Here is a 25,671-nt window from a genome sequence, read left to right as displayed (position 1 = left end):
TATTTTATTTAATAGCAGCGATCTGTTAAACAGAAATAACAGAATGCTGTATTTGACCAATCAGAATTGAGTATTGCCTATAAATGCAGTAAATAGCATTTATGTCACTTTCTTTTTTAAAACGTCTTTTTGTGGCTCACATTGAGCAGAAAATCCAATGTTAAGGGATAGCACACTTCCTATGATTATCAACAGTGAACTCTAAATGTGGCTACACATCAAGAAGCCTGCATCACTGATTGCTCAATAGCTCGGTGAAATTTCAACATTAAGAGGTCATGACCATGTCAAAAACCACTATTATCACCCAGAGGAGTGAATGACTGCAACTGGTGGAGATGGATTCCAGTCAATTACCACTGATCTGTGGTCAGGAAACTGACATGATTAACAAATCTCCCCAGTATGACTAACTGTTATGCTTCCCGTAAACCGGCCCTGCCCCCACCTGCTGCTGATGGATTGTACAATATAAACACATACACACACATCCCTGGCTCGAGCCATCTGCCTCAGTAGACCACATGATGATATTTAATGGCTTCATCATTTGATTACTGTTGTCACGAGAAATATGTTTATTGTCATATCTGGCATGCCATATGCTGCATTAGGTATATTATATTACACATATTACAGCTTATCACATAGATGTTCACATCCAATGTATCCAATTGAGTTTCAGTGGAATATGCATCCCTATTGTTTTACAATAGATTTTACAATGTATCCTTTAATGTGTTTTAAATTGCACATGGTATATGTTCTCATATACATGACTGACTGCTTTTATGGTGTATTGTGTCTGTTTTCCCTAGACGGAGTATGCACGTTTTGAGAATGGACGCTACGTGTTTCGGATCCACCGTTCCCCGTTATGTGAATATATGATCAACTTTATCCACAAGCTTAAGCACCTGCCGGAGAAGTACATGATGAACAGCGTTCTGGAGAACTTCACTATCCTACAGGTAAACAGAGCAATCAGGGATATACTGTACATTGTGTATAGAAGCTGGGGATTACTCTTCTGATATACACTACCGGTCAAAAGTTTTAGAACACCCCAATTTTTCCAGTTTTTTATTGAAATTCAAGCAAGCTAAAAAGGTAAGCTTAACCAAAACTGAAAAATAATGTACATTTCAGAATTATACAAGTAGGCCTTTTTCAGGGAACAAGAAATGGGTTAACAACTTAACTCTATGGAGTCTTGGGCTATTTTGTCCATTTTTGAATTCTTTTCATGTCTTTGTAAGTCATTTTGTGTCTTTTTTGGGTAATTTTGTGTCTTTTTTTAGTCATTTTGTGTCTTTTGGTGTCTTTTTTTGTCATTTTGTGTCTTTTTTTGGTAATTTTATGTCTTTTTTTAGTCCTTTAGTCCAACATAAAATGTGATTTTGAATCTTTTTTTTTACTTTCAAAACACTATCATGCTCAATAAAGAATTTTAAATGTTGCAAATATGCATTAATTTCAGATTACACTGAGACATTAAACTGCATAATTTTCAATTAAATTCTGGAAAAGTTGGTGTGTTCTAAAACTTTTGACCAGTAGTGTATTATATAAGATATTCAGGTAGCATATGTGTTGAACAAATGTTAACAACATATGGGACACAATTAAGCACAGAAATTGACTTCAGAAAGCCATACATTCATGTTCTAAACATTTATACACCTTAATAGGTTTCATTCATTGATTAATTAGGCCATTTTATTAGATATTTATGACTAGAACAACTTGATACACTACTGAGCTGCATCTCAAATTAATCATCAGGTTCCCAGCTTTCAAAAGGTCTACCCCGCCTCTATGTGGCATCTATTGGTGACCTGCTATCTCCCCCTCCACTGCCCACAACCAAACATTAAGGGGTTATATGTTATAAGGGGTTATTCTCTTTTTTTTTGTTGAGTTTTAGATGAGAAGATTGACAAGCTACTCCTAGCAGTTACATCAGTAACGGCAAAGTCCAACGAAATCATGGCCACGATTCATACAGATGTCTTTGAAGGTTATGCTCTCTCTCTTCATGTTTCAACAGACGCCGTGAAAACTACAACAAAAAATAAAGACATAAATGTTTCAAAAACACATACAACTCCCACTCACTGTTAAGTCTCTCATGGTAGTGTTCATTAAGAAGTCCGAAACACATGAGCACAACAGAAAAGTGCTGAAATAAAATAAAATAACTTGCAAATGCATCATCAATGTTGTTAGGGCACATTCAAACATGATACATGAATGTGAAACATATAATGGAAAATTACAGTGTTGGATCACATGTAGAATATTGTTACTCTGGAGTTGCATGTTCTTCATCTGCAACAATGTTGTTTTGACCCATAATGCAACTAACATGAACTCACATTTCCCACAATCCCCTCAGCTAGACTGACCTGCAGTAAAAAAATCAGCTTCTCATCAACTTTTTAAACACCTTATTTATTGCATTTTTAATCACCTTTTGATGACTTTATGAACCTCAATGATTATGACACTATGTCTGAAACATGCACAATAAACAGAAAATGAAACTGTTACACCTGACGTGAATCTTCTTCTCTAAGTCTTAGCAAGACACTATATAAATATAATCCAAAAATGTCAAACCATTGCTTTAAGAACCATTTTAGAAAGCTTACTATTATGCCAGTATTAAAAATAAAATCATTAAATGTCATCACACATTCACTGTTCGCAGACTGTGTTAGAGATGTAAGGAGGCATAAACAGCTTATTCTGGCTTTAATGTATCATGTTATGACTTTTTCTGACATTTCTGCATTGAAACACACATTCATCACCTATGTAGTTCCATTCAAACCATTCTTGGTTTGAATGGAACTACATAGCATTCAAAGCCACTTGGACGTTCAATATGCATATTTTCTTTTTTTTTTTCAGTGTCATTTAAGTGCTTAATGCAGGCTTCCCACTGTTGTAAAGGATGTGAAGCAGGAAAATTGTTGGTCTCTAAATGAACACGGTTATGTGTGATATTTCCGAAGGGTACCATTAATAGCTGGCAGCAATGTTTCACTGCTTATGAACAGAATTTTTTTATGGTTTCTTGTAGAGTTGAAACATTTAGTCCATTCTACTGTAAGTTGGACTTTTCTGAATGAGCCGATGTGCTCTTCAGAAAGCGGACACAGAGAAGTGAATAGAGTACAGTCACCATAGTAACAAAGTGGTCCTCAACACCAGGGTTCAAAGAAATTGGTGTCCCCTCCATTGGCGGTTGCATTCCTACTGGCCAAGGGACAATGACCATATTGAGCCCACACTGACGACTACATGGCAGCATGTCAGTAGGTTTCTCAATGGGCTGATTTAGCTCATATTAACCATGAACAGCTCCTAAACAGATGTGCACACACATACACACACACACACACACACACGCACATGCATAAAGACAGCAGATGGGTGCACTCACAGATTTCACATTGCAAGGCTGAGCACAATGGATCGATACGCCTCATGTAAGTGCTGTGCGACATTATGAATTGATGAAATTGTGTGTTTGTTGCATTGTGCAACAAATTGCGCTCGAACATTTTAAACCAGAGAGATCATGTACCATTTATAATTCACCGTCAGTAGTTTGATATATAATGTCATGTTTTTTTATTACATTAGACATTTCTATCTACTATATCATTGTTCTTTAAGTTTAATCAATATCATAAAGCCCAGTATATTCATATACATCTACATATATGGTAAATTAGTATGTCAAGGTATAATCATACAATTATTTTTTAGGAGGAAAAATTATCTCAAATGTGAATGATCTTGCTGTATATATAGAGAGAAAAGAAACTGACCCATATGCTGCTTTGTAGTTTTATTTTTATTTGAATATAATTTAAAGGCATGCATGAACATACTTCATAGTAATAATGCTTTAGCACTGCTTTGGAAAGCCATGGCTCCACCAAAACCACAAACATAAGTGGTCACATACTTTAGTGTGAGCCCCCTTTTTAACTAACATCAGGGATCCAGACTGCAACCATTAAGCTGCATTTTGTGAGCATTTTGGGAGACGTGCTACTAAATTCTTTAACTAGGAGCACCAGTGTGACTTCAAAAAGGTCAAAGGTTTGTCTGAATACTAGAAGAATTATGAATAAAGAGTTGATAGGGTTTTATCCCACATAGTCTGACTGAGCAGGTCCTCCTGTGTCTTCTTTGTCCACAGGTGGTGACTAACAGGGACACACTGGAAACCCTCCTGTGCATAGCTTACGTCTTTGAGGTGTCCACCAGTGAGCATGGAGCACAGCATCATATTTACAGGCTAGTCAAAGACTGACACAGTCACACAGTTGGAACTTACCTGTTCTAGACCCATTGTAGCACTTCAGTGAGCAACAACAAGAAACAATGGACTACTTCCTCCGTAAGCTTAAAGCTGAAACCATACAACTCTGTCAGAAGCCCAGAGAGACTCTGGCTCTGTCAGCATGCCCAGGAACACTATTTCTGCTGAGGAAGAGATGGATTTGGGATTGTGGAAGCTGGAAAATCCTTTGTGTGAAAAGTGGCATGGAGAAAAAGAGAAGAGGACCATGACACGCTGTGGTCTCTATACCAAAGGAGCCAAATCTAGCCAACAAGACCTGCATGAGAAAGTTGTCATTGGTGGTGTTTTTCATCTCATTTTAGTAGTGCTTGTTTTTGATTTAGATTCTTTTACACACACATGCATGTGCAGGGGATGTTTGCTACAGAGGAGTTTAGCTGCCTCAGGGTGCCACCTAGTGACTTAAATATAAACTACAATGGGGAAAAATAGTAAAAGTAGAGCGAGAATCCCTCCTTTGCACATCCATAAAATATCACTGTTTTTTGGTGCCAATCGTTTGTGTTATTTGAGTAATTATGTACAGTGCCACATCCATCTCCTCTAAACAAAGTTATGAAGATAAGAGGCTAAAATGATTTAAAAGAGCTATTGTATTCACTTTGTTTGATGTTTAATGTTAAATGTTTCTTGTATTGTCTTACTGTTTTTGATTTAAAATGATCTGACTACAACAAAAGGCACATAATAACACTGCTAACTTGAACCAGATTTGGATTTGTAAGCTGATTACAGAGGTTGACTGTAGCTGTAACTTGCCCTGAGGTGTCAGATGAAAATACAAGTGTTTCTTACGTAACTCCTCATAATTGTTTTTTAATCCTGTCCAAATTACTGCAATACGTGACATACTCATAATGGTATACACATCATATGTAGTCGGGGGGTTTTTTGTTGCAGATTTTGTTCAGTGTCGTCTTTACAGAGGGGACAAAAGTAAATAACTTGCCAAATTTTAGCAGGCATATAAATTTGCTTGATTTTTGAGTGCACTGTTGAAGGGCACTACTTGTCCCATAATGCAATGCTCAAAGGTAATGGAGGAGCTGCTTGCACCTCCAAAACATTAAAGGTAATTGTAGGAAGTGGTGCTATACAGCTTCAGGTAGAAAACAAAAAACTAAGTATCTAGAGCTCCAACTGACAATTATTTCAAAGTATGAATTTATCTATTGATTATTATTTGATCACTTGTTAGACCTTACAATTTAAAAAAGAAATTGATAAAAAAAAGGTAATAAAAATAAGTTTGTTTGTTTTTTTTTAACTCAGAGCTTTTGGTTGCTTGTGGTGTCTGAACACCTGAAGATAATCAATTTAAAGTATTGAAAGAAAGAAAAAGATAAACTGATACATTAAGATAGTTATTGGTGATTAAATTTCTATACTTAATCAACTTAGCATTTCAGCAATAATGCTATCCTCCTTATAACATTTTTTCTTTGTCTTTGTGAAGTTTAATTGGCAACAATGTTGATATCTTAAAATGCAAAACCTAGAATAAGTATAGCATTGTAAACTTTCAGTACACTCAAAAAAATAACTTGTTCCCAGAACAAAATAAAATTATGAAATGAGCATAATAGTAATTATTCAGGAAATAAATATTTTTTAAAGAGTATTATATTCAGCAATTCAATTAGGTTGTTTTAACATAAAGTATTCTAGTAAAGTGTTGCATTTTATGCTAAAACTACATGTTTTAAAACTGTTCAACCACAAAACATCATTTTATTTAGTAGAACCTACGTGTTAGACTAAGGAGAAGGTAACAGACACCCAGTTTGCTTTTTTTGAGTGTATGTAGAATGGAATTGGGACATTGTTTAATGGAAGTGGCCGCTGCCATCTGGTGGTGTTGAGACTTCATTGCACTTTTCCTGTCCACATCAACTTGATAGTTTTGAGATGGTGAAACTTATAGACTGGTTTGAAGATAGTCTGATCGTCAAGCTGGTGATTTACATTTAACATATATGAAAACTTCACACTTCCTCGACAGAAACTATGTGGAGCTGCTCATATAATCCCATATAATGTGATCAACCAGTGTTTGATCTAAACTAAATAAGTTTTGGTATGGTTTCTGCTGCTATGGGAAGAAAATCCAACGGAGGCTGATTAAATGCAATGGTACCCTCTTTGTTTGAGTAGAAGTACAACTGTTTTCTTTCCCCTTAAAGTGCAGCCTATACACTCCCTACTCCCTAAGCTCTTTATCCAAAAAGGTACTTTCAACTCCCAGGTGTAAACTGAGAATGTGGCAGTGTGATGGAGAGACAAGCTCACAATAGGTGAGAGAAACAGCCTAACAGATGTAGCAAATCCAAAACCAGGGAGCAAAAGGCTTATTCTGATAATCCCAATTGAAAGAATTCAGGCAGATTGCTCTAATTATGGCAATCCACTCTCAGATGTCTGACCTCACTGAAAACAGATGGCTTGTTATTTCACACAGAGAACACAAGTTACGTGAATTTTCAGCCTAATTCCTGCCAAAACTAGAGCAAGATTTACTTTACTGTGTGTGCGGTGTGGTGTAGTAATACCTGCGCTGTGGAGTCATTGAAACCCCATCAACATGATTATTCACAGGCCTGATTGAGTTGTCCCAAACGCATACAGAAGGTCAACAGTCGAAACGTTAAATAAGATTTATAAGAAAAACAAAACTGGTTTCTCTCACTCTCTCAACACAAAACATGTTTATGCTCAGAATGCTACCATACACATACACAGGGGTGAACAAAATAACAGAAAGACCTTCATGTAGTCCCATTAAAAACACCACAAACATTAGCTTTGATGCTAATGCCACAAGTTTTGAACACAAACAGTCCAATGAAGTCAAGAACAAACTTCCAGTTGTTAAAATACTCAGAAAAATATGTAATTTTAATATTTTCATGACAACTGGGCAGCCATCTGCTGAGTAAGATGTGATATGATCAGGTTCACAAAGATTATATTTTTTTGCAGTGATGCTTTATAGATATTTGATTATATTATTGCCAACTGAATATTGTAAGGTGTATCTGTTATTGTGTCCCACCCCTGTATATTCCTATGATATTCCTGAGAGTGTCATGATATACCGGTATTGAAAATAATTATGTGATTATCATCTTTATAATACACACATCATGATATTGTTTAAATAATTAAATTATTTAAACAATAATTATATTACAGTTCCATACACTCGCCATAAAAAAGACAAAATCCATAATGAAGTAAAATATTTTTAACTGATAGCATTATTAATATTGTTATCTATTATGTTTATAATAATAATAATTCTTATTATTATTGTTATTATGTTTTACTTTTTTTCTATTTATAGATATCGCGATAGTGTCTTTATCGTGAATTATTTTGGCAGCAATAATCCTGTAGTGAAAATCTAGGTAACACTTTAAAATAACCAACTCAATAATGTTTATAGATGGTTTATAAACCAATAATTAACATTTACAAAGTATTTAATCTTAATAAAATGTCAACCAATTTCTTAAAGTCATATGAATCATTTCAAAAATCATTAACATACTTAATATGGTGTTATAGATGATAAAATGAGTGCAACTAAAACTATTAATAAACTATTAATTATAATTTAATTGTTTGTTAATTCTAAAGTACCTATAAACTTACATTAATATGCCATCTATTTGTCATTTATAAATGATTTAGTTAGTTAAACATTAATAAATGATGTATTTACCATTCTAAATGGTCTATATACGGTTTATAAATGATGATTAAACATTAATAAACCATCTGTTTACCATTTATAAACGATGGTTATTGTAAAGTGTTAACAAAATCTAACATCAGACCTGTTTAAGTAGGCCTGTTTGTTCTACTATTTGTTACATAATTCGTTTCAATTAGATTCATGATTAAAATAGCCCTCTAATAACCCTAACAAGCGTCCAAATAGCTGCAGTGGTTGAGCCTGACGCACGGCTGGGACTGGGTCTCCACCTCCTCCTCCTCCAGGTGCGTAGCAGTGACACACCTGGAGAGGGACTGGCACCAGTAAAACCAGACCACTGACTCCACTTCATGCCTGTCAACTCCAAGTAATCAGCTCCCACAGATATGTCGATGCTTTGTCCAGATTGTAATTTAACATGGTCTGATTTCCATTACGCGCGATGAATGTCACATGGGGTTTGCTGACGGTTTTGAGTCTGGCGTGCCACACTGAGTCGAGGTGCTCGCCGACCTCTTATTATAAGAACTGCTGGATTCGACGCTTTCCGGGGATTTTCATCGACATCGAGGAGTCTCAGCGGAGAGGAGCGCAGCTTCTCGAGTCTTACCAGGAGGAGACCGCGCTCAAATGCAGCCGCACCTGTTGCCTCACGAGGAACTGTAAGTAACGCTTCTGAATTCAACACACAAAGATGAAACCACAGTGACATTCTTTGACTTTTCGTTCGTTTGGTAAGCCTCCACTAATTATATAGTCTTTCCTCTTCCAGTTTCCTGTAACCTGGCCATATTTCATTATGATACCACTCAAGAAAACGTGAACTGCTTCCACCTGCACTGTCCAACACTGGAGAGCTGCATTCTCAGCCACAGAGGCAACGTTGTTCTCTATAACATCACAAAGGGTAAGTCAAGTGTATCCTTAAAAACTCAATTATGTTGTTTGTGGTTAGTCTATATACATTTATTTTTACAATATGCCTCCCTTTTATTAATATACTACAGCCAGGGCTTGTTATCAAAGTTGTACATTATTAATACAAGAGAAATATTAATGCTGCATAAAGTAGAGCTCTAAATTATGGGAAGAGTAGCAGTTGGCTACATAGTACTGTTTTGTGTTTGAGGTACTTTGAGGTATTTTAGGTATTCTAATTTTAGTTACATTATGGGGGGAAATAGTGTACACTATTACAATTAACTTTAAACAACAGAACTTTGTAGATTCCAATTTTACATACAAAACATGTGATGATCTCATAGTACTGTGATAACTCAACAGTAGTTAAAATGATCACTTACTCATCACACCAAAGCATCGTTAATATTAATCAAATTATATTATATATAATAGTACAGAACTCAGAGGTAAATGATCTGAATAATTATTCCACCAATTAGAAAGTCTACATATTGGTACAGGTCCAGGCAAGCACTGGGAAGTGTTCATATTTTTTATAAAGGTAAAATATGCCATTGTTTTGTTAGTTTTTTCCCAAAAATATTTGTCTGGACAATTAATTAAATTTTTAGTTTGTTTTACTTGGTTTGAGGACAAATTGCTACTAGATAAATAAAAAAACAAACAAAAAAAACCTGAATATTCGTGATTAAAATGTCAGACACAGTTTTGGAAAGCCAGTATGTTTATATATGTCAGCAGAAAGTGAAACACCAACAACATATGAGAGCCATGACTCAATAACGTGTGTATTTCCTAGGTGTGGATCCTGACTTGTTGGTGTTTGGAAAATACTTCACCTCCAATGTCCGCGTGTTACCCCACTACTACAGCCGAGGCAACGCCTCAGAGCCGCTGCCCTCTGACAAACGCCAGTTCTTTCACCCACCTCCGCCTGCCGCACTGCCTCTGACTGCAGCACCCACAGTGAAACCCCCGACCACAGTGAGCAGCGTGCTCACCACCTCCACCTCTACCACCACCACCACGCTGCAGAGCACCAGTCAGCCTTCAACAGTTCCCATAACCACAGCTGCCTTATCTTCCACTGCAGACACTCCACTAGCTTTAGGGAATCATGCACAAACAACAACCCCAACCATCTCCACTACTTCTCCTGCACCCACCTTTGCTACACCTGCTCCATCCAGCACAGCAGCCACCCTCAGGCCTTTTAATCCCAGCACCACTCCTGCCTTTGCTACCACAGCTGCACAACCTTCCACATCCCCTACCCATCACCACACCACCACCACCTCTCAGTTGGCCACCAGCCCTCCCACTACCACCGCCCTTATGGAAAGTATAGAAAGCAGCAAACAAAACCCCAATGACACCAAAGGCAGCCTGGGGAGGAACCACACTGCAGGCAGTGAGGAAGGTCAGGGTGTGACAGGAGAGGACACTTTCGGGGGGTTGGGACCTGGGTGGCATGTAGCTGCTCACACCTTGCTGGTTGCAGTGGCCATCTGCATTACAGTGCTGCTGAGCTGTTGTTGCTCCATTCTGCTGGTTGTGAGCTGGAGGGGTCAGAGGAAGAGGATGGGACGCTACCGAACATCGTGGAGAGGGAAAAAGGGCTCAATGCGTCTGATAAAGTATGTGCTGGTCAGAGAAAACTACTGAAAAATGCAACTGACTTCTTTTGTTTACAGATTTTTAATGAAGGAATCCAGGATGAAAAGACAATTGACAAAATAAAGTGTATATACCATTATATTTTTGTAATTCTTTTAGCATACTGGATTATTTTAATAGCATGGACATGGCTTTATTTTGTTAAGCAGATAGGGATGAAAATGTAGGTACTGTCAACTGACACTGAGGTTAAAAATCTGTATATTTAAACTAAACAGGCAGAGGTATTCCGTGGCTTAGATGAGATTACCAAAAATACGTAGTTGCCGTGATTTTGGTTTCATTTATGACGCAGAGACTTTTGGCAGAAGATCTGATCTCAGCCAATGGGTTCAACCGCAGATATTTCCCTCAAGAAAGACGATATGATGTCCGTTTGGCTGACCTACATTTTGATGAACTTTATTGAGTTTAAATTGATGTTGATGCCAAACCTCGAAGACTTTGGCCAGATGTCTACGCAGGTCTTAAGTGGGACTTAATAGGCACTTCCAAGAAGAAAAGACTGCTTCAATTCAAGGGTTGTTCCCTGCGATTATGGACTACGCTTTGCCTTGTGACCTTCAGTGTTTAACCCTCCGTCAGTCCAGCACATCGGGTTTCTTCTGACCTAAAAGTGCACGGACCACGACCAAAACTCCTTAAGAAGGGTGAGCTACTTTTCAACAACCTGCTGCTGAAAGCATCCTTTCTCTGGGGGTGCGACTCCTCGACCTGACAGTGACGACAGTGGGATGGGAGCTGAGGTTGGGCTAGGACCGGACTGAATGGTTCTTTCATTACAGAGAAGCTTTAATCATACACCATATACACAAACTTTACACAACTGCAAAGACAGCATACATCAGGCTTTTATTTTTGTATTAAAGACAGCATCGTACAGTTGGCATCACAGTATTTTAGAAAATAAATACATACGTTGAGACTCTTGAGGTTGTTATGTCCTCGTGTATAATGGAACAGTAATTGTCTTCAGTAATCTGATTTGTGTACATAGATGGAGTCCAATATGATACATGAGGCCGTGAATGTTTTTGAGGTCCCTACTGCTCTTGGTCACCCTCTTCATATGAATATATTTGTATATGAAGCAGTCTTACAGGTTGAGCACCTTCTTCACAGCCTCCTTGTACTGCAGCATGGTGCTGTCGTTATCTCCTTCATTCTTCAACCTTGTCATAGAGTCCTTGTACTCCTGCACCTCCTTTCGTCCCAGCAGCTGCTCTCGCACCTCCTCGCCTTCTCCTTCCCCGGCCACTTTCATGCGCACCAGCATGTTCAAGATGTTACTTTGGGACGGGCTGTCCTCCCAGCTGTACTCCTCCATGTCTGCTCTAGTCTTCTCTGCCTCCCAGGCCTCGGTTTTCTGAAGAAGGACAAAAACAGAACACATTGCCGCAGACAAATTTAGAAGATATATCCAAACTGACTGTTGCATCGGATTTGAACCGTATATGTAGATAACTGGAGGAGTTTTTATGTTTTGTTCTGCAGGGTTGAAAGAAAACTAACAATGACATTATTGTTTGGCTCCGTCTCTAGTTTGGAACACATTATGGCAACAGATGTAAAATATGGGGGTCCTTGGTCACCCCTCACCCCTTCTTTGATGCTCCTCTCACAGAGATAGTATTTCTCCATATGTAGTGCTCCGTCCGCTGCCTGTCTAGCTGTCACCACATTCCCTTGAGCACAATACGGCCCATTGTGCGGCAGCTTAAAGCAGGGCAGCGAACAGAGCCTCAGCTTTGCTGCTCTCCAGGTGTTTGAGGTTAATGACCATCATTACAGCTATACATATCTGATCCGCATAACATCCCGTCTGGAGCAGGTCCAGGACGTAGTTAGAGAGGAGCATGAGATACTTAGGAACAGATCAGAAGCTTCCTTTGAAATAATGAAAGCCTAATGGAGTTGTATTAAACTAAATATTTTCGGCAGTGTGCCTCGCTGCAACAAAGATTATCCTCATACATACTGTACTGACAGTTTAAGTTACTGGCAGGGATCTACACTCCTTGCGGGTACTGTAATGGGTTAAATAAAGTATGATTAATTAAAGTAATTAAAGTAGTTTGCTCAACAGACAGATTAACTCATAACTTGCCAGGAGACAAATAGAAAGCTGTTTTCCTGTTCAGTTCATGTACCTGCCAAACAATGTTTATATTTCAAAGAAAGGACAGGTTTTGGGCATGGAAACAGCAAATGCAGATAGAGTGCCTCTAGTGGTAAACTTCTCTCCGCGCTGGCTTGAATTAGCACAAACTGGAATTAGCAGGGAAGCTCCATCTCTGTGAGTAGGGAGATAAAATCACCTCAGTGGCTCTAAACAACTGGCCTCTTTGTGGGCTAGCGTTACAACCTGAACGCTACGCCACTCTCACAGCTCCCACAAGCCCGCTGGACAAGCACTGTGCCTTCCATTGTGTGTCCAAAAGGGCAGCGGACAGTGTTCAGCTTCCTGGCTCGGACACCTTTCCCAACTTGCTTTTTATGTGACTAAGCCATGCCGAGAAAAGCTCCTAAAGGCAGAGGTAGCACAATAACAAGAGTCATTTTCTTTTATGTGGCCGGCTTCAAGTTCATGTGAGCAGTGCCTCGGTTAATGACCTGGTGGCAGACGTCTCTGATGGGGCATGGCTGGCTTAATGTGAATTAAGAGTATCAGGGTCAACACCTGATAGGGGAGCCTGTTTCACCCCAATCTGTAGAGAAATGTCAACTGGACAATGGTGCTGTTTGCCATCCCTCTGCCCATGCAAGTCTGATACCTCCCTAATGGGCTCAGTGTCTCAGATCACAGAGCAAGATGGACAAGAATTCCCCTGGTAGAAGATACTGTGCCATGTCGCTAGCCATAGGTAAATGTCACCAAAGATGCAGATAAAGGGTTTCAAATCTTAAATATAGTTCAATTTTTGTGATAGGAGAATTTTTTTTACAACTTTGTAGATATATACATTTAGGTTTTTTTTTTTTTTTTTTTTTACAAAATCTTAATTGTGCCATTCCAGTGACAGAAAAAAGCAAAAATTAATACTGCATATTTTATTATAAATTTAAGGGGCATATCAAACTCTTAAGGATGTAAAATTAAATATTTGTAATATTCTTAAAACCTCTCAGCATTCAAAGTCCCTGCCGGTGGATTTTTCCACCATTTTTTTTTTACTGATCTAAGGAATATATATAGACCCCAAGCACGTCAGGACACCATGTTCGGACGTTGTCAAAAAAACGCTGCAAAGTTAGGCGATTTTTAAAGTGGTCATGTGACCTCTGACGTCAGGCTATCTCAATGAAAATAGGCTCTTTGTTCCCACAAGTCTCTTTACAGACATGCCTGATTTATGCAGTTTTATGGCAAAAAACACAGTTTTTCTCATGTAGTACAAATTTGCCATTTCTACTGTATTTGAATATTTGTGCACACTGCTGTGACCTCTAGGATAATCACAGTCTCATGAAACTTTACAACCACAAACTAGAGACCTGGAGCATTTAGAGGATGTGCAGATTTCCTAGGTGACAATAAGGTGGTTTCTCAGCAGTTAAAGAACTGAAGTGCTCGTCATCCAATCGATGAAAATAGAAAAATCACCAAAATGACTTAAGTTTTTTAACGCAATTCACAGCATGGATTCTACTATGTTGTTCTAAAGTAATTTTCTGAAGGGTTTTTCTGACCATTTTATCCATTTTTGGTATCAATAAAATAGCATTATTCAGCACCAAATGTGTGTAGCAAATGGTATCAACCCCAAAATTGCTGCAATAACTTATGGGACATAGTTGAACATGGACTGGACTTTAGAAAGCGTACCCTATTGTTATGACCATTTATCCACCATAATAGGTTTCATTAAATAAATAAATAATTTATTATAATAATTCATTTTTTATTAGATATTTTTGACCAGAACAACTTGCCACACAGTGCTGAGCCTCATCTCAAATTAATCTTCAGATTCACCCCAAATGGTAAGAGGTTAAAGTAGTTGTTTATTCATTACCGAAGCATTTATTAGTAGGCCTTATAAAGTTAAAATAGGGTAAATGTGAATAATTGCGTTTAATTACTGCTTGTGCCCCTATACATTTCAAGCTAGTCAAGTTAAAATGAGTTAGTCTGGAGCCCTGCTATATAAATACATAATATATCATTTTATATTGAATAAAATAAATGCAGAGTTTTGTGCTTTATTACGGTAAAAACGATCCTCTCTTACACTATTTATAATGGAAGGTTTAAACAGAGCAGATTGACTAAACATCAGTAAACTGTGAGAGATCTGAATGTCTCAATGGTAAAATAAATAGAAAACAATGCAGATTTTCAGTGTTTAAATCTCACATTTTCCATGATGGAAGTCACTTTTCTCGCTGTAACTTTTCACTTTGGGTCTTTAACTCTTGACAGGATGCAAAAAGTTAAGAGTTGAAGAGATAATTTCGGAGAAATCGTCGAGTGAAAGTTCAGAAAGATATTTTTTTGACCGTCTGAGAAGTTGTTTTTGTTTAAATTCTGATCTTATATACTTGACTTACTTAGAGACAAACATAGCAACCATGGAATCTTTAACGGCTATTTCTGTTTTATTATTATTGTTTAAATATTTTTATACTGAGATCAAGTCCATATAACTATGATCTGTCTCAGTCCTCTGTTGTCTTGTATGTTTGGTTTTAGTTTCTATATTGTTAATATAGAAATATATTAGTGGTGTTCTGCTGTAATTTGTCTTTAACAACTTTACATTTTTATTTATTTTATTTTTAATGTGTATCTGAATTATTATCTAATATAATAATTTTTCATTATAATATTTTGCCTTCATATAAATTACATGTGCATGATGTGCAAGCTGCTGGTTTATAGTGCTAACATCCTTTTTATTACTATTTAACATCACTGTTTTGGATAACATGACATACATACAGAAAATATATACATAGGTCGCCCATAAAGTTGGAATCATTTTGTTTTCAGATACAATCCTCTGTTAATTGTAGCTTCATTTTCATTGTGAAATGTTTGGAAGAGATCGTTTAATAAAGTTTTGAGAAGATAAACACTTTATCTGTCAAATATAACTCACATTGTCACAATCATTTCATGGAAAGAGGTAAAAAATATTGTATTTCAACTTTATGGGCGACCATGTATATATAATTGCTGTCTCTTTAAAAGGTAGTAAATTAAATTAAGAAAAAATAAGGCCATTATAATGTATTAAAAATGAATAAACATCATCTGATGGGGTATTCAGAATAGGGGGTTATCAGAGTCCACCACAGAATTAACAAGAAGACTGCCAAAATATGATGCCTTAAATAAAACAGGAGAACCCTTATTCTCCTCTACATTAAGTCATTCAAAATATGCAATGATTAAGTTGGAATAGTGACATTAGAATGTGTGAGAGACCACAACATTTAGGTTTTTTTAGGGCAAAAAACTTCTCCAGGGGAGCATGCCCCCAGACCCAGACCAGAAAACCTTGTGGGAAACACTGGTTCTAAAGCTTCTTTTGCAGTAAATTGTCATTTTTTATACTTTCTAAATTGCTGATTGATATTTAAATGCTCACACCATCAAGGGGACAAATCGAGCGTGCAAGGCAGTATGGGTATACCCACGCTATGGGAAGCCTGTGATAATTCTTCATTATTTGCTGACAGTGGCTTTTGGGTCAGGGGAGAATTTTTCTTTAGCTGCCTGATCAATGCCAACATCTGGACGAAGCAAGTTAGAGAAAAAAATAATGAAATTGTCACAACATTATCTTAAACTCACCCAAGACTCGTGGTAGAGGACAGTTAGCAGGTACATGGCATAGTCATAGTTCTGCTGTTTCAATGGGCAGCTGGTAGACAGAGGAAAGGTCAACAAAGGTCAGAGATTCAGGGCATTTGTTTGATTTCCTCACTGTATCATTAGGTACATTGAAATATTGAAAAGGAGTGCTTACTTGTCGGTTTTGATAGTGAGGATATCAGTATCACTGCAATATCTTTCCTTAACAAGTTTAATCATCTTCTTGCGTGCATGGTCATCCAGATTCAGATCGGACAGCTTAACCTGTGACGACAAGGAAAGTAATTTAAGCTTTGCAACGTAAAGACAAATACAGACTGTAAGATTATGACACATTTTAACCGAGTTCATGTGTCATTATGTACTCTGGCTCCTGCCTCCAATCCATACTTACAATGTTTGTTTTTCAAACTATACAAAGCTTGATTAAAATATTTTTTACAGATGAAATATCAGCATTTATGCCATCGCCCAGAATAACTTTAAAGCCCCTTGCACAATGGGTAGATGGAAAACGGAGATTATTCCTTGATTACATTATTTTTCATGGCTCTGATTCTGTAATACAAGGTACATGTGAACATGTCTTTAGTGGGAAAACGTCAGTTGCTGTAGTTAAATTTGTTGAACCACATGTCTGGTCCGGCTCAAACCCTGCCACAGATTTAGATTCCAGGATTTTCTTTCATCACTATTTTCACCCCGTTTTAAATAAACAACTAAATGTAACCAAACTACATACGCTCACCATTCAAAGATGGAATACATTTTTGTTAAAATGAAACTGTGTGAGATTTGCCCTCTAATCCTTCCTGCCTAATCCACCTGGATTAATGTCTGAATAATTCCCACCGTGCTGATATTATCTAAGGCAAAGTGTCAGTGGAGCAGATGGCCGGTGATTAAATGGTAAAAATGACACATTTCCACCTGGGATAATTACATTTTTTTTGGTCACAGATAGTTTAAATTTGTGAGTATTTGTATATTAAAGCAGTATTTCATTTGAGTGCTGAAAAAGCCCGTTTGATACATGTAGCCTCATCCACATAAGCAGCTAAAAATAAAATCTTTCTTTGGTAAATCGAAGCCAGACAGACTTTTTCAGCCACCAAGACAACTGTATTTTACATTGTTCTGCGTTTATATCAACCTGTGAAACTGAAAAATGAGACCAACAACTTCACATAGAAGTACTGCGATTGTTTAAATATTAGGAACATGATGGAAAAGGTTGTTTTTGTTTTTTTTATGTGGCAGATCTCTGAATTTAATTTTCAAATTATATATACTGTGCCCAATTTTATATTGTATTGGATCACTTCCAAGTTCTTTGGTGGAATATTAAATGTGAATTTTGTCATGCTCAGACTGTGGTCGTTATGTGTTGCTCCATGTTAACATGATGTATGGGTCTGGTCTGTGGGGAGGATTGCACATGGCTGGATTAGTGGTGGGTGGGGGATTAAGAGGAATATCTAAATGTCCCAACAAATATGTCAATGACAAAATGTTTTGTTCCTTTTATAGGTAAAAAAAAAAAGAAAAAAAAAAAAAAGAAGACGTTCATAACACATAAATCACATTTACAAAGATCTTAAACTAACATAAAAACAACAACAGATGTTAAAATGTAAAACACTCCTGCTTATAATTCTGTAATCTCTCTATAGACATGATCGCATAACTTCTTTGGTTTGAGGTCACTGGACAATAAACGTCTCTATAGATAAGTCACAGTGACATGATGTCAGCTGGTGATTATACAGCCCTGTAAATCTCTAATCTCATTGTACAAGTCAGGTTTCTCCACACATGACTTTCTACTGCAAAGATCGTCACGTCAGAACTGTCAAATTATATATTTATAAAAATGGTAAAGGCAACCTCCCCAGAAGAGCAGGGAAACTTACTTTAAGATGAACAACACGAGCTGCAGGGTTTCTTAAAGTCAAGCCGGCAGACACATAGTCTGAACTTTCTATTTTGATGGGGAAGTTCTCATCACATTTGGCGTCCGTGTCCAAGACGGAGGGCCACTCTGTACAGAAGGCTGACAGCAGAGAGACTTTTGTTTACATTCAATAAATAAGCCTTTATATTTGTATTAAAGTATATACTGTGCAGCTAAAAAAAACACAAAATAAAAAATGGCTTTTCTCTTTACAATAAAAATCAAACAAATAAATAAATTACGTTTCAGAGCTTCACAATGTTTCTTGATGGCTACCGGGGTCAAATGCAGGAAATTTGGTATCTGAAAGAGATCATGAGCGAGATTATGTGGTTGTTCATGTGCACAAATATTCATGGAACAAAACATGAAAATGCCCTGAAGTCTTAATATCAATATTCCAAAGAGAGTAAAGCAAAATTCACTCATCAGATAATTTATGATTTCCTACAAAAATGATTTAATGCAAAATTTCTTTAGTTTTAAAGGGAAATTTAACTAAACCTGTCCTCCTTATCTTTTTGAATTATATAGTACATACAATTATTATAGTATATTATTAAAGTATATTGTAGGGCTGCACAATTTAAAAAATAATCTAATGGCACTTATTATATCAAATATCTAATAGCACTTATTTTGCTACCCAATTGCAATATGATTCACAATATTGTAGGATGATCATTTTTGCATCATTATTCAAATTTTCACTGAAATATACAAATACATTAAAACAATTATCATGGTGGGATTTTATTGCAAGGATATAAAAAATATTCCACATACATGTGTCATAATCCACATTATTGGCTTGTCTTTTGACTGAAGGACAACCTCTTTGAGCGGTGATTTAATAAGTAAAATATTCCAAGCATCAAACAAAAGTAAGGGTTGCACAGCGGTTTAGCCCCTCGTGGCAGAGCGAGATAATGAAATCAATATCGTTAGGCTGCACAGCAGAGTTCCAGCTGTGCCGGGTGAAAGTAGTGGATCTGCAAGTGGCTCGAGTCCAGATGGAACAGCTGGTGTCTGGACACAGCAGCTCAGTAATCCGGGCACAAAGACAAAATCATCAGAGCCATAGGGCACAGCAAAAAGTGCTCCATCAGTACTGCAAGAGCATGGGGCAGCTACAATTAACTCAACTCGTCATAATGAACGCTAGAAAGTAAACGCTAAAGATATAAATAGGATACATACAGATATAAGCAACCAAATACGGCCTCTAACAGATCTTAATCCTTTTAGACATCTAGAAAGAGCCACACAACTTAATTTACAGCCCAATACAAAAGCCTTTGTTGTCATTCTGTTTATTTCTGTTGTCTGGAGAGGTCTGCTTTTCCTGATTCCTCTTTATGATTAACCCATTGAAGCCTGGAAAGCGGATACGTCGTTTTGTAGCATTTGTATAAGCTCTCAAATACTTTTTGAATTTCATTTCTATCTGCTACAGAGGCTGAAAAATCTATTATTTAGTAGAAGCGTTGACACTTCTGTTGAATTTCCAGAAAAACTTCAGGTTTTTGGGGCTTATTTTAAAATCGCCCAGAGGTTTTACAGGAAGTTTTAGGCGTCAATGGGTTAAAAAAATGTATCTTCATGCTGTGGTTCCATTTAAGTAAAGAGGTCTAACCTTGATCAGCTCCAAGTTGCCGGTCTTCTCTGGAGGAACGCCCCCCCTCACAGGGTAGCCCATCCTCACAGGCAGGGGGACGGAGCCGGCTTTGAAGGTGGCTGCAGCTGGATAAACTGCAGTCCAGTCCTGATCCAGCGGCATCTTTTCTGTCCGGGGACTCCCACCCTAATACAAAAATACAGAAGAAAAAGGATTTTTTTTTCATAAAAATACTGTTGTCAATTATCGTCTCACTTGAAATATGCAATTCAACATATAAAACATATACCAGCCTTGGAAAACAGACATAAAAGCTGCACACTTACAACTTTCCTGTTGGCTGTTTTTGGTCCTCTACCACCTCTATCTGGAAAGCATAAAATGAATAATGTTTCAGGTTTAGCCACATACAAACTTATACACTTCTTTAATAGGTAAATGTCCAAAATGAATGCACTAGCAGCATCTTGATCCATACTACTAACACTCATCCACAGATACAAGACACTTGAAGTGTCACTTGAATTTTGAACATTGCACTAATTCATAAATACCATGCATGTATGTTGCATGTGACAGGTGCATTTTTATCATATGTTCCGATGTATGATGTACATTGTACCTCGGTTTTATGTATTATCAAACTTTTAGTGGTACTGAATAAAGTAAATATGAGGTGAAAATTTGTTGATTTGCTGATATATTGATAATGTACAGGATTATAATAGTATAACTATTTAGATAAGTAACTTTTTGTCATTACGTCAATTTTCAAAAAAGGAAGGGGCTTAGGGGCTTCTTGTCATAATGATAATAATGTCTGTAACGACATAATTAACCAATAAAATAGACAAAAGTGCCCCAACAAAGACCCCCGAGTCTTCCCACACTCAAGCAGATTACTACAGTTATAAATCGGTTACTCCGTTTTAAAAGTGTATGAATAAAACTGTATGAACTCATCCGTCCAATTTAAAGGTTCAGACACTTAACTGCACTGTCAAAGGACAGGGGTCCCTTCATTTGGCCTTGTGAACTGCATTTAGAGCAGTTAGCTTAACGTACAGCACGAATTAATGTGAACTATTTTTGCAGCGACTCACCTTTTTTTCCAACAGAAGACTTTGCAGGCGCCTGGGTCCCATATGTGAGTCTGCTCACGGATTTCTGAAGTCCAAGACCAGAAACATTAATTCGACCTAGGGACAGAAATGCCTTACTTGTGTGCGATGCCATGTTTTCTCAGTGACTACGGTAAGCAGCGAAGGACAACCGCGAGAATTGCGAACCGTTTAACTCGGCGCAGAGTGAGAGTTTACTGCCCCCTACAGGTGAACACAGGTGAAAAAGCACAGTTCGTAATGTATGACGGAACTTCACCTAGATTTAACGCTTAAAAAAAGAAGCTTAAAATGTTTTTCGGTTGAAATTAATGGCTACAGCTTTACACTAGTGCATTATCTATAAGCGTGCACGTGTGACCGGCGGCCGCCCCTCCGCCAGCTCCCTGCTGCTTTTTGAAAACATGTGGTGCATTCAAATGCACCCGTAAAATCATATTTCTGTGGTAGCAGTTCCTAAAATGGCCCCGAGGCTACACTCCTTGAAAACACATCCACAGTAACTAGTAGATTATGTGTAAGGTGTTATTTTCGTGTCAAACCAGGAGAAAAACACTTAAACCATGTCAAGGTCAGCAGCGAGTTGATTTGGTGGAGCTGTAGTGTGTGTTTACAATATTCAAAAATGGCACAAACCGAAGCTGGCATGAAGAGAGAAGAGCATGCATGTGGGGTAAATTGGCAAAAACAGTTCGTTTGTCTTATTTTTGTCTCGTGGTTGGACAGTTTGACCAAAATTAGCCAACTTGAGATGAAGATAAAACTAATTTGTGTTGTTTACACTTTTAAGCAGTTTAAAAAGACAACTGAAGCACATGTTTTGCTTCTCCATCCTTGTGGAAAACATGTTTGTTTTATGTGTTTATGCTACATTAGGATACACAGGCATGGACCATAGAGCTACTTTAATGCACTGTCAGAATAACTTCGTCACCCTGTTAAAATAATCGCCTAACTCATTTTTTCAAGTTTTGCAGGAAACACAAAAAAACTTCACCAAAAGTGTTACATATGACATTTATTGATCATTTCACTCAAAAAGGATGTAACAAAGGATGGCTATTGGCATAGTAATAACACTGTGTAAATGATGTAACTTGAGAGAAATAAATGACTTAGGCAATTTTTTAACATGCCTTTGTGACTTAAGCAAGACATGGTAACACTTTATTTTGAAGGTGTCTACATAAGAGTCACACAAGCCTGTCAGAAACATGACATGACAAGTATCATGAGCATTAATGTTACTTCAAAGTGTCATTATTGTTCATGACACATCCCATGTTATGTTTATGACATGCTCATGTCACTCTTATGTAGACACCTTACAGTAAAGTGTTACCAATATTAGTGTCAACAATAAAACACTGTTAAACTAAACTGATAACTAAACAATCTCCCTCTAGCTCTTCTTTGCTGGGTTCTTATCTGATGCCTATGAATGTGGCAAATTGAAAGTGAAGAAAGAAGTGATTATCTTAAAGGGGTAAAATCCCATGATCTGATCAACTGGCGATTATTTTAATAGTGTGACAACTTGTTATGGGACCTTGGGACAGAAATAGCTAGGCCCCTGATGAGTCCCTTAAGGCTCCATGTAAAACAAAATGATAATACTTGTAAAACTACATTTTGACATAGACCCCTTCTCTAAAAGAGAGGGACACAAGATCACACAATAATCCAGGACCTGATATTGATATTACACCTTGGTATTGCATATACCTACCCACCTTATTATCTGGGCCTCTGCTGTATAAAAGATCATAGGTGCAACTTCTGGTGAGTTTACAAAAAAGCTAGTTAGTCCCAGTGGTCAACCATGGATATTTGAAGTGGGGTTGAATTGGGTTCTTATCAATTTTCAGTGTATTACCTACTAGAAAAGAAGGCAGGAGTACTAGCATGGAGGCTAAGCAATGCTTTGCTGTGGACAGTGTCAGTGGCTAAACATATTTTCTGCCTCGAGAAATTTGTTAGTTTTTGTTATTCTGCTAGACTTTGGTGTTTTTAAAGAGGTTTGGAACAAACAAAACTAAATCTAACTCAGTTACAGTACAAGGGCAGCGGGAGACCAACACCTCCCCTGTTCCGTTCCCCCTACAGGCTTTTTGGTAATGTAAACAGAGTTGTTTGTTTAGAAGAAAAGTCCAGAAGTGATGACTTTGAAGTAATTTAAAAAGCTAAAAATGACAAATATTTGTTGTTTCATGCTTCTCCATTTGGTGCTTGTTTTTGTTTTATAATATTATTGTAAATTAAATATCTTTGGTGTGACAGCAAATGCAGTTTAATAGACTAAAATATGATTAAATAATGATTAATTGGGAATGTAAATAATTGTTAGCTGCAGTCCTACTGCAATTAGAAACAATGAAACATAATATAAAATCTGACACAAATTCACACTCTCTAAATCAAAACATTTGCAGCTGTGGCTAAGCTATCACAAATCCCATAATTATTGAAAAAATTTGAAATTTGAAAATTTAGCCTGGTGGCTGTAGGAGCGAAGGATATTTGGAATCACTCCGTCCTGCAACGGAGAGAGCACTGCTGTTTTTTTGGTCCATAAAAGTGTTGTGTTGCGGATGATCCGGGAATTTCAAGATGGCCTCGAACATCTTGACAGTGAATCTACATATATATTATATTGTGAATTACACTATTGATGTGAAATATTTCACTTCTTCAAATATGCTTTTTGTACAAATTTTGCTCGATTTTGCTCTCGATAAGACTGACAAGGTACCAATTGGTTTAAGATATCCTCTAACCCTTGAACGCAGCATTTGTCCAGGCACAAGCTGCGATGCACTTCAAAGGAACAAGTCTGCAGGCAGCAGCCGATCAAACACTTCTGCTGTCACTGTATTTGTGATGTTACGGTTTGATTTTAGTGCTGGAGGATAAGTTCTAAGTTGTTTTATTATTATTTTTTTTACGACAGGATTTTGTCTTTATTTAAAGAAACGCCGAACCTGTTGCCTCGCTTCTGAGATAATTTCATTTTTATTTTTTATTTTTTTTAACCACCGATTACAACTTGCGTTGCGTTTCTAGAGTTAAAGGTAAGATTTAATGCATAGTTTGATACTTTTTTTTTTTTTTTTGCTGTGTGAGTGTTGTATGCCTCAGCTACGAGTACTGTGTAGCAATAATAGGTGCAAATATTGACTTAACATTTGCTTGATTATGCAGCATCATTTAACCAAACCCCAACCTGTGCTGTTTCAAGTGCGTGCAAGAGGAAGAGTTCACCAGATGTTAACTTAGATTATGTTTTTAACCAGAGGAAGCGAAATGTTCAAAATTTAATTTCAAACACGCATGCAGTCATTTAATTTGTGTTAGATGTCCCATGTCATGGTCGGTTCAGTTTAATGGAAAGTCACATAATACTCTGTAACTGTAGAGTCCCAGAGCAGCCAATGCATGCCTGACAGTTCATTGTGATTCTTATGACTGTGGAGTTTTAAAGGTAGAAACTCTATCTACAGGGACACAGCAGCGCGTGTGGCCTCTGTCATCAGTTCATCCTCAGTTGAGGACAGATATGGACGGGGGTGGCTGCCTCCAATTAGCCTCCCTCTCCTGCCCTTGTCCCATCAGACTTTTTTCCGATCCTTTTAGGCAACATCCGGCCATCTATCACACTACCTGGTTCTGTTTCTTTCCATAGAAGATACTGAACACTTATCCATGATACACTAATTAATTATACACCTGTATGTCAGCAAGGAGTAGAATTTGCTTTGACTTAATGGAAAAGTTTTTTTATCAAGTTGACATGCTGTCCAGACTTAGTTACAAGTTAATTTGTTGAGAAATAATTTATATTATACTCAATAATAAGGACGTGCTCCTGATTTGCAGCTCCCTTTGCATAATGCACAACTTGCATCTATTCACCTTAATTAGTGAACTCCGTTATGGGTTATTATACTTGGACTCACATTTAAGTTTACTTTATTACACCTATTTCAAAGGCATGTAATCAAGGTTTTGTCATGTTGTAGTATCAACATGTTTTGCACTAAAATTAGTGTGCATCCTTAATTAATGTCCTTGAAATGAACCATGACCTGACTGTGACTGTACCAGAGATAAAAGCTGAGAGACAAGCTGCAAAACAATAATTCACGTGGCTGCAAACTGTCCACCGCTTTAATCAGTCTAATTTTCATCTGCTTGTACATTGTTGTTGTGTAACTGTCAGGGGAGGTCACATTGTTGCGCTAGTGGCTTAAAATTTTGTTGTCTGGATTATTTTCTCTAAATGATAGCAGAGTACATGTGTTGCATTTATTTTTACCTTTCCAGATGGGAAACTAGACAGTTTTTTTAACATCCATCAAGAACAATGCAACATATTTTACACTAGTAAATACTCAGAGAGTGTCTGGGGAAATGAACTTGTGTGCTGACCTGGCGCTGCCACATTAAGTCTGTTA

General features: G+C 37.3%; 4 protein-coding genes across 4 annotated transcripts in view; 3 read left to right on the top strand and 1 right to left on the bottom strand.

The window, feature by feature from the left end:
* LOC131972993 (transcriptional enhancer factor TEF-3-like) overlaps nucleotides 1-5,335 on the top strand; it is a 32,978-nt gene extending 27,643 nt beyond the window's left edge. The window contains exons 11-12 of the mRNA XM_059334829.1: nucleotides 819-971; nucleotides 4,220-5,335. Coding sequence (XP_059190812.1) covers nucleotides 819-971; nucleotides 4,220-4,333 — 267 coding nt within the window. The 3' untranslated portion in view covers nucleotides 4,334-5,335. The remainder of the gene's footprint in view (nucleotides 1-818; nucleotides 972-4,219) is intronic.
* Nucleotides 5,336-8,544: 3,209 nt separating this feature from the next.
* LOC131972992 (MANSC domain-containing protein 4-like) lies at nucleotides 8,545-10,691 on the top strand. Its single transcript, XM_059334827.1, has 3 exons — nucleotides 8,545-8,764; nucleotides 8,875-9,009; nucleotides 9,826-10,691. Exons 1-3 carry the CDS (start codon nucleotides 8,545-8,547, stop codon nucleotides 10,689-10,691), a joined length of 1,221 nt encoding a protein of 406 aa, XP_059190810.1.
* Nucleotides 10,692-11,538: 847 nt separating this feature from the next.
* On the bottom strand, nucleotides 11,539-21,547 carry mrps35 (mitochondrial ribosomal protein S35). The gene is made up of 8 exons (XM_059336165.1): nucleotides 21,200-21,547; nucleotides 20,423-20,463; nucleotides 20,115-20,282; nucleotides 18,721-18,781; nucleotides 18,438-18,577; nucleotides 16,679-16,788; nucleotides 16,504-16,573; nucleotides 11,539-12,069 (listed from the first exon to the last, which is right to left on the bottom strand). The coding sequence occupies exons 1-8, from the start codon at nucleotides 21,330-21,332 to the stop codon at nucleotides 11,800-11,802; spliced, it is 993 nt and encodes a 330-aa protein (XP_059192148.1). The 5' UTR covers nucleotides 21,333-21,547; the 3' UTR covers nucleotides 11,539-11,799.
* Nucleotides 21,548-21,765: 218 nt separating this feature from the next.
* kcnq1.2 (potassium voltage-gated channel, KQT-like subfamily, member 1.2) overlaps nucleotides 21,766-25,671 on the top strand; it is a 188,859-nt gene continuing 184,953 nt past the window's right edge. The window contains exon 1 of the mRNA XM_059336070.1: nucleotides 21,766-21,788. The gene's annotated coding sequence lies outside the window, so the exon portion shown is untranslated. The remainder of the gene's footprint in view (nucleotides 21,789-25,671) is intronic.

This window comes from Centropristis striata, chromosome 6, assembly GCF_030273125.1.
Source record: "Centropristis striata isolate RG_2023a ecotype Rhode Island chromosome 6, C.striata_1.0, whole genome shotgun sequence".
In the NCBI taxonomy this organism is placed as follows: Eukaryota; Metazoa; Chordata; class Actinopteri; order Perciformes; family Serranidae; genus Centropristis; species Centropristis striata.
This window is presented reverse-complemented; position numbering and strand designations above follow the sequence as displayed.

Coding starts and splice junctions, on each gene's coding strand:
- mrps35 (XM_059336165.1), bottom strand. CDS start 21,332: ATGGCATCGCACACAAGTAAGGCATTTCTGTCCCTAGGTCGAATTAAT. Junction 18,782..20,114: donor GCAACTTGGAGCTGATCAAG/GTTAGACCTCTT, acceptor GATCTCTTTCAG/ATACCAAATTTCCTGCATTT. Junction 16,789..18,437: donor CTCGTGTTGTTCATCTTAAA/GTAAGTTTCCCT, acceptor TTGTCGTCACAG/GTTAAGCTGTCCGATCTGAA.
- LOC131972992 (XM_059334827.1), top strand. CDS start 8,545: ATGAATGTCACATGGGGTTTGCTGACGGTTTTGAGTCTGGCGTGCCAC. Junction 8,765..8,874: donor CTGTTGCCTCACGAGGAACT/GTAAGTAACGCT, acceptor TTCCTCTTCCAG/TTTCCTGTAACCTGGCCATA. Junction 9,010..9,825: donor TCTCTATAACATCACAAAGG/GTAAGTCAAGTG, acceptor TGTATTTCCTAG/GTGTGGATCCTGACTTGTTG.